This window comes from Oncorhynchus keta, chromosome 17 (genome assembly GCF_023373465.1).
Source record: "Oncorhynchus keta strain PuntledgeMale-10-30-2019 chromosome 17, Oket_V2, whole genome shotgun sequence".
NCBI lineage: Eukaryota > Metazoa > Chordata > Actinopteri > Salmoniformes > Salmonidae > Oncorhynchus > Oncorhynchus keta.
This window is the reverse complement of record NC_068437.1, coordinates 18,466,393-18,480,945: the sequence shown is the minus strand read 5'-3', so window position 1 is coordinate 18,480,945 and position 14,553 is coordinate 18,466,393. Positions and strand designations below refer to the sequence as shown.

General features: G+C 46.6%; 1 protein-coding gene across 1 annotated transcript in view; it reads right to left on the bottom strand.

Moving 5' to 3' along the window:
* The window catches only part of LOC118396556 (A-kinase anchor protein 13-like), a 98,262-nt gene that overhangs the window by 42,214 nt on the left and 41,495 nt on the right, over positions 1-14,553 (bottom strand). The window contains 3 exon segments of the mRNA XM_052465643.1: positions 6,796-6,875; positions 9,504-11,820; positions 12,138-12,333. Coding sequence (XP_052321603.1) covers positions 6,796-6,875; positions 9,504-11,820; positions 12,138-12,333 — 2,593 coding nt within the window.

Here is a 14,553-nt window from a genome sequence, read left to right as displayed (position 1 = left end):
AAGACAAAGTCCACCCTGAGAGCACACTACTCAATGCTACTAACGGCTCACAAACACTCCACATCTCCTGAGCACACACTGAAGAACGGCAAAATATTAGACACATCCGGACAAATACAAACACACACAAAGAGAGTAAATGAATCTTCTGTGACACGAAAGGTGACAGTCATCTTCCCAGTGCAGATGTGAAATCTCAGTTGTTACCACAAGGATACAGCGGAGACGAAAGGCTCCATGAAAACACGTCATGAAATTTGCTAAGAAAACCTACAGCCTGTTTTTTTGGGGGGTCTCTTCCACGACCACATCCACAGGCGTAGAGCGCTCTCTCACACATGTGGCAAGTAAAAAGATTCTCTGTCCATTCGTACCTTTATCAAAACGACATCCACTGTTCTCTCCCCCTTTCCACGCAGACTATACCTCCGCTTGTGTCGCTCGTACATCTTTCCAGGCAGTGAAAAGTAGTGGTTATTAACAGAAAGGCACTAGATTCCAACATGAAGCTCAGGCTTGTGGAGTCCTTTGTGAAGTTTGGGGGAAATGAGCAACTCTTCCCACATCTGCTCGCAGAACCAGCCCCTCAGTCTGACCCTCCCTTCTTTTCCTTCTCCCTCTCACACACACTCCTCCCTCCTCTCCTCTCTTTCACTGACATTTTTTTCTCTCTCTCCTCTCCCCTATTCATCTCTCTCCATTTTCCGTTCAATTTCAACTCCTCTTATCCTCTCGTCAATCTGCATCTATTCCCCCCCGTTTCTCCCGTGTGGCGACGAGTTGAACAGCTGTACCCAGTGGGTGCTGTGATGCTGAGCGGCAGGGAGAGAGTGTCTATGGAAACAGGCTGATAAGGAGAAGCCACTGTGATGCATGACCTGCATACAGACTGGCTCCAGAAGAGGGAAGCTCTCCTACACACAGTGAGGAGCAACAGATCAGATAAACTATGACTAGAGACATAGTCAACTGCTGTTGCTTGTCCCATAGGTTTGATGTAATAACACTGCTAATAAGGACAATACCTTTAGGAATTAAAATCATACGTCTTCTATCTTTACTTAAGTACAAACATGGTCCTCGTGATGAAAAATACCCCAAGCGTATCACTTAGAATTGGAATCTCAATGCGTGTAACATGTTCTCAAACAGTGGGTGTCCCAAAGCAGAGGAGAAAGCAGAAGTGTCCTCTGTGTGAAACACTTGAGCAGGGGGGAAAAAACTCCACATCTGCAGACAGTCATCAATGGAACGGACAAACAGTTGGAACCATGGCAACCATTACAAACTGTCCACATGACGCACAGAGAGAGATAGAGAGAGAGAGGGGGGGGGGTGAGAGGGGGAAGACAGAGGGGGGAGGAGAGAGAGGAGAGAGAGAGAGAGAGAGAGAGAGAGAGAGAGAGAGAGAGAGAGAGAGAGAGAGAGAGAGGGTTGGGGCTCTGTCGGTCCTAACACGTCTGGGCAGCTTAGTAGAACGAAAGACAACCCCTGGAAACAAGAGCAACTTGCCCTAATTCCTACTATTCCCCAGGGCACACAGCTTGTAACATTATGAGAGGAAAACAACAGACCCAGATACATGACATGCTAATCATGTTTAGGGGACTTTTCTAAAGTGGCAATTCTCATTGGTTAAAACCACTACGGAGGAGGGGGGGGGGGTTTAATCAACACTTCCTGATTTCTTCCAGCCTCTCTTTGTGCTAACCAAGGACTGGCTTCTATTCTCACACTGTACAACCACTGTGCATACCACAACAAACTCTCAACCCACGTCTACAGTAAATAACAACCTATTCCAAATAGTGAAGAATGCAGAATTCTCTGAAAGCAACCTAAGAGTCTCTGAAAGCAACCGAAGAGTCTCTGAAAGCAACCTAAAATGTGGTTGTGTGACAAAATGTCAATAAGTGTACGATGTTACGTGCTGCCTGCTCAGTAAACATAGTGGTGTGGGTGAAGCATGTGAGCTCCTCCACTGAGAGAAGGATCAATCGACATTAAAGGCTGTGGGTCAGGGTGAGTTCAGAGAGGTGGTGGATGGGAGAGGGGGTGCTCCGTGAAGGGCCCTTTGTAAGGCCCTGATGCATACAGACACAGAGGGTCTGAGCCTGAGCACCTATGGAGTTCTTGGGCTGGTATCGGACCTGTAGTCAACAGGACCTAGGTAGGTAGGTAGGGGGGGGAGAGAGACAAACTGCACGGTTGCGTGTGTCCTTATATCCTGCTGTACAACTACAGAGGGAGGGGAAGAGAAACCAGAGAGGAGGGTGAATGGGAAAGAAGAGGGACGTGGATAAAGAGACACACATACAGCCAGACCCACCCTAGTCAGGTTCAGTGAGCGATGAACAGACTCACTGAAGTATTCACCGCAACTAGCTACCCCCTGCTTCCCCCCAAACCAAAACAATATGGAGGAAAATATCCTTCCTTTTATGCACTGAGCAGCCTCAGGACCTACAGTGCCCAGGCAGCCCATTCCACTGCAGTAGGGAAGCACATTTATAATCATGCTTGGTTTAGTAACCTGTGAAAACTCAAAAATCATAAACCATGACAATTCCTGACTAGAATGCAGGCTGTCAAGCACGCCTCTGCAAGATTAAGACAGGCAATATATTACTGAACCAAACATTCTGGCAAAAATATGTTTTTTATGTCATCTGTATTTTTCTTGTTAACCGTTTGAAATGCTGTACACATCGGGAGGTAGTTATACCAGAACACAACACTAGGGGGTGCCTGAGGACACACAGAGCTGGCAGGAACACTCATTATGGTTTTGGCAGGCAGCAGCAGCACAGTCTGTCCGTATTTCAGGACTTCCTCCTTTCCTGGCTGCTCTCTGCAGTACTCGCAGTTCTGTTTTACGAAGATTACTCAACTGTACCTCACACAAACTCATTGACACTGAAAGCTGTGTTGCATCATACAATTCAATTAACCAAACATTCTGCATCACATTTTATAGCAATGTAAATGTCGATGCTAATTCTGAACTGTAGTGCTCTACGTTGTTTTGTATACATTCTCCACTTATCGTTGAAAACTTTGGCCATCAAACACGTTCAAACAGACCTCTGGTGCAGTCTGTGGACCAAAATGCGGCTCCAGTTGATGTTAGACTGTCCTCTACTGGCGACTAAGGTTAGCACCAAATTAGTATTCCATGCAGCTCCTCCCACTCTGTAACAGCTCACAGGTTGTCTCTCTGACAGGTTGTCATAATCAGCAAGGCGGACACCAATGACGTGATTCCATCAACAGAACAACGAGAAACACTGCTGGAGCAAACTGAATTAGACGGAAAGGATCTGAGAAATGGCATCTGCTTTCACTCTCACTGGCAGATATTTGTTTCAGGTGGAAGAGCACTGAGCGGAGCAGGCCACGGCATGGACCTTCAACAGCTGCTAATAGGAAGATATGAATGAGTCCTGCACTGCACCCAATCTTCAGCTGTCTCATAGTCAATCAATCAATTGCATTTATTTATAAAGCCCTTCTTTTTTTTTTTTACATCAGCCTATGTCACAAAGTGCTGTACAGAAACCCAGCCTAAAACCCCAAACAGCAAGCAATGCAGGTGTAGAATCACGGTGGCTAGAAAAAACTCCCTAGAAAGGCTAGGAAGAAACCTAGAGAGGAACCAGGGTCTGAGGGGTGGCCAGTCCTCTTCTGGTTGTGCCGGGTGGAGATTATAACAGAACATGGCCAATATGTTCAAATGTTCATAGATGACCAGCAGGGTCAAATAATAATAATCACAGTGGTTGTAGAGGGTGCAACAGGTCAGCACCTCAGGAGTAAATATCAGTTGGCTTTTCATAGCCAATCAGTCAGTTACGGTATACAGCATGTCTACAAACTCTGTTTCTATTTTCTAACTGACATTAAAAATCAGATGTACCCTGATCCTCGTACTAAACACTGTGGTACCCACAGCCTTGGTTCCAGCCAGTGTCTGACTCTGATAGACATTCACAGAGTACACTACATTGCTTCTAACTGAAACTAGACTCAGACCGTTGAAAAAGATCTTCATAAAAGAGTTGAAATATTCTTCTCCTCTGAGACTATGTGGTTTACGTGCCACAGACTTCTGGCTGTCTGGCTGGCTGTCTGGCTGGCAGGCTGTCTGGCTGGCTGTTGTGTTTGACCTGGTGAGCTTCTTATAAAAGACAGTCCTCCAGAGTTACAGTGTAATTCCTCTCAAAGGCTAATAATGAAGTACAGAGGGAGTCTGGCCAAGAGAGAGCTGTGACAGTGGCCCTGTCTACATGCCACTCTCCAGATAAGCAGCACAGCTTAGCCACATTCACAAGAGGGGGGTGAATTGCAGAACTAAATCACCGCTGAACAATACACCTAATCCTTCATGCATGAAGACAATTATCATACCAGAAGAAAGTTGCCTGCAGATTGCGGCGTGATCACAACAGAGATATGACATGGCCGAAGCATTTCAGTATGACATCATCTCAGTCACATAGGCCCTGTGGACTATGCTGACAATTACGCACCACACAAAACAACCCAGGAAAATTGTAGAGAATCACAAAAGAAAATCACAGAGGATGCCTGCCCACAACTGCACGGTCAGTCCCTCACCATAACACAAGACCTACTATACAATAGAAGGTCACCTTTCAGAACCAGGTAGTCAGAAACAGAGAATGACAACAGTAGGAAACAATATGGCTTCCCATAGGAAAAGGTGTGCTTCTAGAGCTGCGTGGGAGGGCAGTGCCCTGACCTGCTGGTGTGGATGTCTCCTGCTGCTAATCAGACACTTCCTTCCTTCCTCTCTGTCTTCACACTGCTGCTGCAGCTACTGTCAGTGGGACTGTGTTATCTCTGCCTCCCTCTCTACGGCTTGTTTCTCACCCCTCATATCACTCCTCTCAGGGGAGAGAAGAGACGGTGAGGTCATCTTTTATTTTTCTCTCCTCCTGGTTAAACAGGGTAGGGCACACACACACACGCACGCACACACACGGTGAACCACGTGGCCACAGCTTTCCCATATCTGCCCACCTGACCTTTAGAAACAAGAGTTCAGCTTGTCAGGCCGAGAAGTGCGTCATGTTTGTACGGACTTTCCCAAAAGTGAAGGCAAACAACATGACAAAAAAAGGGTTTATTTAGTGAGGTCAGGTGGGAATGCTTGGCATGGAACAGCGATAAGATAATTGCTTCCCAGAAACAAATGATCTCCCAGTCATGGAAAATGTTACATCAATCAGACTATATGTGACTTCAACTGATTTGTGGGGACAGGAGTCAGAGTTTTACTCATGTTCCAAATCATTAGAGTACCAAGAGTTTTTCAATCTGTAAATTGACAAAAACATGAACGTGATATAATGATAATAATGATTATTGACTAGTTGTATTACTACCATTACGCTGCTTTTCATTGACTATGGATTGCTTTTACATTTAGTATCTATTTATTCTGCTACTGGTCACTATTACTTCTGTTCACATCTACACTACCGTTCAAAAGTTTGGGGTCACTTAGAAATGTCCTTGTTTTTGAAAGAAAATCACATTTTTTGTCCATTAAAAATAACATCAAATTGATCAGAAATACATTGTTTATGTTGTAAATGACTATTGTAGCTTGAAACGGCTGATTTTGAATGTTGTAAATGACTATTGTAGCTAGAAACGGCTGATTTTGAATGTTGTAAATGACTATTGTAGCTGGAAACGGCTGATTTTGAATGGAGGCCCATTATCAGCAATTATCAGCAACCATCACTCCCGTGTTCCAATGGCAACGTGCTAATAGCTAAGTTTGTCATTTTAAAAGGCTAATTGATCATTAGAAAACCATTTTGCAATTATGTTAGCATAGCTGAAAACTGTAATGCTGATTATAGAAGTAATAAAACTGGCCTGGACAACTGGACAAGTACATTAGAGTGTCTAGTTTGAGAAACAGATGCTTCACAAGTCCTCAACTGGAAGCTTCAATAAATAGTACCCGCAAAACACCAGTCTCAACGTCAACAGTGAAGAGGCGACTCCAGGATGCTGGCCTTCTTCTGTTGACGTTGAGACTAGTGTTTTGTGGGTACTATTTTTTTAATTGTTAATGTATTTATTGTATTTTATCCCCTTTTCTCCCCAATTTCGTGGTATCAAATTGTTAGTAGCTACTATCTTGTCTCATCGCTACAACTCCCGTACGGGCTCGGAGGAGACGAAGGTTGAAAGTCATGCGTCCTCCGATACACAACCCAACCAAGCCGCACTGCTTCTTAACACAGCGCACATCCAACCCAGAAGCCAGCCGCACCAATGTGTCGGAGGAAACACCGTGCACCTGGCGACCTGGTTAGCATACACTGCGCCCAGCCCGCCACAGGGGTCGCTAGTGCACGACGACACAATGATATCCCTACCGGCCAAACCCTCCCTAACCCGGACAACGCTAGGCAAATTGTGAGTCGCCCCATAGACCTCCCGGTTGCGGCCGGCTGCGACAGAGCCTGGGCTCGAACCCAGAGTCTCTGGTGGCACAGCTAGCACTGCGATGCAGTGCCACCCGGGAGGCCTTGGGGGTACTATTTAATGAAGCTGCCATTTGAGGACTTGTAAGGTGTCTGTTTATTTCTCTATATATATTTTGATATGTTTTCTATATTTTCTATAATTGTCCATACCATTAGTACTATCACTGCATTCTTGGCAATGAGCTCTCAAAGTATCAACTTCACTGTACTGTTTTCCACATGTGCACGTGGCGAATAAACTTTGAAACATGAAACGTTAACTCACCAGTGTAGAGTCTTCCCTGTATGCGAGAGATTCCTTCTTTCCCTTCTCTTCTCCCTGGGCTGGACACACCGTGTCTTTGTCTGGGGAGTGATACAGTATGACACAGGTATGACACAGGTATGACACAGGTATGACACAGACATATACGGAACCTGACCGTTTGACCCTATGAACAAACTAACACAGAATCCTCTCCATAAATGAAAACGTAAATTAATAAATGAAAAATTCAACTCAAGTTCAAAATATGAACTCAAAATAATGAATCATACCAGTAGTATCTAATGTATAAACAGCATAGGCCTTGACAACCGTTAGAAAAGCAACTATAAACAAGCTGCCATGCATGAAGAGAGGACAATGATCTCTATTTATACTACATCAGTGTAGAATCAGAGGATCTATTCTGCTCCATATTCCCAACCAGACAGGAAAAGGCCTGGGTGTAGCCATGTGCTCACGGACTGCCAAGACAGGGAAGGCTCTGGAAGGATACCTTTATTTTCAGAGCCTACTGTAAGGTCTGGAGAGATCATTGTACTGCTGCTTGGATACGTAAATACACACACACAGCCCCATTCACAATCACACAGCTCTCTAGATGACTGACATGGAGCCTTTGACCTTTTCAGACTGACTCAGGGACAAGAGGCCTGGGTGGTATACCATATATACCTTATACCGGGGTATTTGGAAATGCCGTTTAAACAATTTCTCAGAAGTTTTGGAATAAATTCTAATATTTAAAGCTACTGAACTTGAAGTAAATCCCTGCAGTCAACTTGTTCTATAGGTTAGGAGATAAAGAAGATCGCAATCTTAATTTACATCTACCACATAATCTTTCATTATGAAGTTTACCGGTAATCCCCAGTCATGTGGTGTTTCTTTATAAACACAGCACGATGAGAGACCGGAGCTCAGTCGCTCACTGTTGTGCAGCAATTGTCAGGTGAACTACTTACAGTATGGAATTCACAGCTAAATGTTTGCCAGCTAGACATCTTATAACTATTAAGTTAACGGGTTAAAATGTGCTACATTTTCTGCAGTTGTGCATTTTGTTTGCTAATTTAGTATCTAGTTAGCTATCTAGCTAAGTGGTTGGTTAGCTTCTTCCAAAATCCTAACACCAGAAAATCCCCTCCTGGATCAAGAGCCTTGATGTCTAATATTTGTCTTGTGCTTGGAGTAAACTGCGAGTAGCATTTCTGTGCTCATTGTAAAACTTTTGAGTTGGGAAGTCTGTCCTGCAAATAGTTTAGGTCAGAGACTGTATAAAATGTTCACGTTGCGCTCGTTAGCATTTAGTTAGCATCCTCTATGTAATTTTACATGTACTTATTAGCATTGCTAACCTTCGAATTACAGATGCTAAGTGTTGTTTGAAAATAGCCCTTGTGTTCAGTGCTGGTATTACAGGATATCCCGGTATGGCACAAGGTCTGTATGAAGGTATGACAATCTGGATACTGCCCAAGCCTAGCCAGAGAGTCATATAATGTCATATACAAGCATTCTACAATTGACATGGTATAGCTGACAAAATGTGTTAAAAGTTACATTTTAATATATTCTACTTCCTGTTTTGAGGTAAATATTCTGTGGTTCAACCTCCACAGAATGCCATGACAAATGACAGCCTACCCTTTTAGCAACGGTAAAAGCTCAGGCATAGCTGAACTAAATGGTCACATGCTCAGAGTCGTACAACAGTGTGCTCACACAGAAAGGACGGTGCAGTTAAGAAAGACGACAAAAATGCACACCAGGCCTGAATTTAGCAGCTGGGATATAAAGTAGGGGATATGTAGTAAAGGGTTCATGTACATGAAAAGTGAGCTTCAGATTTTCCTCATGACCCAAATCTACTTGAATTTGAGCTTGTACTAACTACTGCAGCTGGACGATATGAACAAAAAAATGGATAAATTGACAATTCTTTGGCGAAAATGATAAATCAACAACAGCTAGACATCCCCCACGAATGATGCAGTGCCCCCCTTGGGCCAAGCAGTATCGTTTTGTAAATAGCGGCTCTCTATGGCATGACGCGTCATTCACCTAAATTTTAACAAAATCGTCCCTGAGTTGTCTGAGATGTTGTCTGTGGCTAACGTACAAACATGCTAAAGTACTAACGGAGACAGATCCACAATCCCCTGACCAATTTCCTTGCGGGGGGAAAAAACTAGAACAACAGTAGCTGCTTTTGAAAACAGTATTTTTCCTGCAATTGCATTTTAAGTAACGGTCATATGCTTGAGCTTCTCCCCTTCTCTGAGCACTGAGGGTGGCTCACTCACACAGCAGCCGGCAGCTGAACTGGGACAGATACTTTCAGAGCATGAGTCAACATAATGCATAGGCTATTACCGCTGACCAAATAATGGTTGTAGAACAATCCACAGAAGCCCTGCGTAGCGAAATCCCCGACTTGAGCGAAATGCTTCGGTAGGAAGAAGGCAGTGTCCATGTCTGTCATTTTCACTTTTTCGTCCCAGCTCTACTAACTCATCAACTCAAATTGTATTTGTCACATATGCCAAATACAACAGGTCTATAGACCTTACTGTGAAATGCTTACTTATGAATCCTTGAATGAAATGTTTCAAATAAATGGTTTCTTCTTATTCATCTGCATTAATGAATCTATAGGTGAGCAAAGCAAAAGCAGTTATCATTGTTTTGTCATTGTGTGGCCTTACCTTTCACAGACTTGTCAAGGGGTCTCAAAGCTTCAGAACACTCCACTTTAGTATCCAGCATTCTCTCACTCACTCCATCCAGGCTGGCCAGTGTGTCTGGGGACTGCAGGCCCAAGGACAATCCACCGTCTACTTCCACTGAGAAGCTGCGCTTCTCCTCACCCGGGCCTGTTTCACTGTCTAGCTCCGAGAGGGAAGTCAGCTCTGGACTCTGGGCCGTACCACTGTCAGAGTCACTGGCTGTATGTAAATCTGCAGGTGTGGCCGGTCTCTCTGGAATAGCCTCCTGATGTGTCAGCTCTGAGGATCTCCCTGGGGAGATAGTGGAGGAGGATGTGATTACCTCATCGCTCTGTCTGTCCACAGCCCTTTCATCATGTAACAACATGTCTGTCTGAGGGTGGGAGTCTCCACACTCTCTGCTGGCTTCTACACTCTCTCCCTGGGTCAGACTCAGGCCTGCTAGTCTGGCCTCCACTTCATTCTCATTCCCAGGTCTGGCTTCGGATAGGTCACTGCTCTCCTCTCCTTGTAGAAGACGTGGCTCATCCTCTCCCTTTGAGGGGTTCTTGTCCATCACATCCCCCAGTAACTCCCCAGGTGAGACAATAGGACCCCCATCCAAGGTAAGGGTCTCAGTGGCCTCAGAAACAGTGACCCCTGACCTTGGTGCAGTGTCTTTGGGTCCAGTCTGATGCTCACGCTGGTTGTCAACAGCCTCCGGTACACGGCTTGCCTCCAGCATTGAATTGGAGTGGCATTGTTCTATGTTTGCTACAGCAGCTGCTACTGCTATGGCCACCACTGCTACAGCTGTGGCTGCTATCTCCTCCCTACAAGGCAGAGAGTCTGCCTCTTCTAACGATGCCCACTGTATAGACACCTTCTTCTTTGCAGGGGTCTCCTCTCCTGTGACTGTCCCCTCTTCAGACAGTTTGTCCGCGGAGCAACTATCCGACTGGACGAGTTCCTCCTCCTCATGAGAGGGTTGGAGGTCTGTGACATCATCAGAGTGCTGTGGCCCCATGGTCCACTTCTCTACGCTCAGTCTCTCTCCATCCTCAGTTGTCCTTCTGGCTGAGTCGGTGGACGCCTGTTCCTCCCATTCCTGCCCAGCCTCGTGGCCCTGGCTGTGGGCACCGTCCTGGTTATGCTGTGGTGGTGGTACCACTACCTCCACTGTGCCCTCCGCCGTCTGATCCAGGACCTGCTCACTGGGCTCTGGTGCTGTAACGCTACTGGGTCCGTGTGAACGGCTGCTCTCGCTTTCTCCCTCTGTCATACTGGGGCTCTGCTTCATGCTGTTTGTGTCAGTCTCTCCACTTCGGCTGCTGGCTGACTCAGTGCTACCGTTAGTCTGTTGGTCGGGGTTTCCTGCCTCTCTCTTTCTCTCGTGTGTACCGCCAATATCACCAACTCTTTCAGTCTCAGACCCCCGGGTCTGGCTGCTGTTATTGGCCAAATCCTGCTCCTCAGAATAACTCGTCAGCGCTGTGGTGATTTCCTGTCTTTGTTCTGGGTCTTGTGACTGTGCAGCCTGTGCCTGATGGCGGCTCACAGCTCCTGTCATTGTCTGCAGAGTACATTCAGAGGCGGCTTCCGCGTACTCCACCTCCACCTCGCCGCCATGTTCACCGTGCTGCCCGTTCTCCACAGGAACCCCAGCCTCTATCTGAGCCCAGGGTGCTCTACAATCCATCTCCTCGATGTTGTCAGGCTCCCCCTGCCTTTCCATAGTCTTTTGAGCCCTCGTGTCCCCACAGCTGCTACTGCTGTTGACTGTACTCCTCTCCCCAGTCTCCAGGGGCCAATGCTTGTCTTCTGGGTGTTCCGGGTGTTCCTGGGACTGTGCGTGGCCCATGGCTGGCGTAACAGTCGTCGGAAAAGCAGCAGCCTTATCGCCCGTCTCAGTCTCTGCTCGCCTCTTCTCTCGCTCTTCCTTGTTCCTTTTACGGCGCCCTGCCTTGCTGCTCTGCCTGGCAGTGATTACGCCTGTCCTCTCCCTATCAGCTTCCTCCTGCTGGTTTCCACAGGACGGTGTGCTGACAGCTGGAGTCTCACCCTCCCTCTTCCGCCGCTGTGCTGCAGCTTCACTTCTTTTATCTAACGCCTTCACAGAGTCCTTTACTGCTGCCTGAGCGGGGCCCGCCTCTCCTTCCTCTAGCTGGCCGTTCGGACAAGGCCACGCCCCTCCCGCGAGGTGGGCATGGCTGTGTTGGGGGTGTAAAGCTGTGTGCGCTGACGTGTTGCTGATGCCGCCGGATCCTGCTGTACTGTTTAGCTCGTCTGGTGACTGCTGCTGGAACACATGATCTCCCTACAGTACAAACAGAAATGCAGGGTGAATAATTGTCCCATTAATTAAACGTCATTTACACACATTATACATCACACTTTACACACAGGGATCTTCACTTCGAGTCAAGATAAGACATGCACAAAATGTTCAGAGCAAACAAAAACCCACAGGTAACTTACAATAGGCTGGCTAGCTAGCCAGAAGATTTGATTCTGGGTTCTGAGATGACTTAGTGTATGAGAATACGGCAAGTAAGTCATAGTTCAAAGCAACAAAATGAGACAGCAGACAGAGTTGAACGCAGACGGAGTTAAATGCAGAGTTCTATAGCTCACCTTGTTGTCTCTGTGTGAGCGGATGAGTTTCTGTAGCTCCTCCACCTCTCCCTGCAGGCTGGGCGGAGTTTTCCCTGGCACCGTGTCCACCGTCAGGGTGTAGGTGTTCAGTCTAGGGTGGTGCTGCAGCGCTCGGCCTCCTGGGTAACACTGCCTCTCCTCTGCCTTTATCCGGGTGTCCGGCGAGGTCTCAACCCTGCTCAACACAAACAGAACACACCTGGTCAGAGAGGAGGTAGCCAAAGCACTCAGCACTGACTCAGAATTCAGCAGCACTACCTACGCCCATATTATAACAGCTATTGTGATCCACAGGTTCATTCCCAGGGAGACCAACCTTTCACCATTCCACCGCCGACCTCACCACCAAAACTGGTCAGCTTCATTGCTACTTCTATCTCAATCACAGAACTGGTATTTAATTCATTGTTCTATGATATCGGTGGAATTGAAAAAGTAAACGCCACTTCTCCCTTTCTAATCTCCTCCACCAGTGAAACCAGTTCTACTGAGTTACAAAGAGGAACAAAAAACAAAGCAAAGAGATCAAACATAGCCGTGCTAAAATGACATTTTCGGCATGGACCTATTCTAAACGCCTCTTGTAATGGCTAAATCCTGGGAGGGACTTTAGTAGTGTATTGTCCTGTGGTCCTGGGTGTGAATCTCTCTCTGCCTGGGTTGAGTCATCTGTTCTGCTCTCTCACAATGAGTGGAACTGACTCTAATCGACTCAGTGGTGATGATGTCACCACTGGTAAGCTCCGGTGAGAAGGACACAAAACCAAAACAATCTGATGGAAGCAAAGGGCATGAGGGAGTCATTCAGTAAATGGATTGGATTAGTAAGATTCCAGCCCCTGGTGACAGGAGTGCAGACCTGGGTTCAAATACTATTTGAAATCATTTCCAATACTTTATTCCATGCTTGATTGAGCTTGCCCGGCTTAACGGACCAATAGAATAGTTCTGCTCCATATCCCACTCCAAGCAGGCTACAGCAAAAACTCAATGGTTGGAAATAGTATTTGAGCCTTGGTCTGCAGGAGCGATGAGATCAGAGGCTGCTCTCACCTGCCTCTTGGCGCCCGGTGCCAGCACAGGGCTGAATGGGTCTCCATGGCAACCCCCTAACATCATTCACTGGGGAATGAAAGGCAGGACACGGCACGGGGGAAGAACACAACAGAGCCACGTTGTGGGACCTGAGTAGGGAACCCGAATGCAGCCAGGACCCAGCCTCAATCTCGGGAGCCAGGGGAGAGAGCTTTTAACAACACACAGTTGTCATGAAGACAACTGTACTATAAACGTTGGGTTTATTATTCCTTTGTTAATGGTATATGACCTAACCAGCTTATTCCTACAGCCAGCGGGTGGAATGTTCACAACTATGCTGTTGAGATTCAGCCATGACACCTAACTGTTCTCCTGTGCCAAATAAACAGCCGGCTGTCCCTGACCTGAACTAATCCTGTCTCAGAGCATTTAACGTCAGAAGCCAGGTGACTCAATCTCTCCACTCCCAGCTTAACTCATTTCAGGAACCTTTCCACAACTCTCCCGAAAACAACACCGAACAACAGCCTCCCCAACGACACCAAGCAACATCAGAGAGATGAACATGGGTTGGTGTCTATGTGACTGGTGTAACTGTTACATGCAGACGAGGAAGCGCAGGAAGAGTGGGTACGGAGAAATCCCTGGTCTAGTCTAGTGAAAACAGTTGCTTTGTTCTCTTCTGTAACACACACAGTGCCTCTGAGGAGCTCCCGCTAGTGCTGCTCTCTCTCGCTCTCCTACGGTGATCGGGTTTCACAGCCTCCACCAACCCAGGTCGAAAGAGACCCGACAGAGACCGTTGACCCAGGGGACAGCAAAGCAGTCTGTGTGCCGCAGATAGAGAGACACCATGCGGTGTTGGGGCCTGAGAGTGTCCATATGACCCGGTCTCTACTGGTCCACGCAGGTCCAGCACATCCCTGTCTGGGACTTAGGTGACATCTGAACCTCAATGTCATAGAGAGAGATAAGTGACCTCTGGTGAACTCTGTAATGAGGTCAAGCGTATGTGCTCAGCTGGAGAACAGATCAGCACTGTATCACGGACGGCACTGATGGTAAAAGCAGGTAATCAAACTGGTTTGGTGAGGTGCTAGTTGAGGCTGTGGCTGGGAGCAAATTATCTCTATTAGATAAACTGGAAATGCAGTTTCTATAGTAGTTCCATGAAACCACTGTTTCCCACCATCTTCACTACAATTTTTTTCAGTGGTAAATCTGTCATCTGTGTTTGGGGGATGTAACCTACTGGGGCTGCCGAGTTAACATTGGTCTAGTTTTGAAACCAAAATGTTGGCTGTTTTCTTGTGTTATTTTATAGCTCAGATGTGTGAGCACATGTAACCAATCCCAT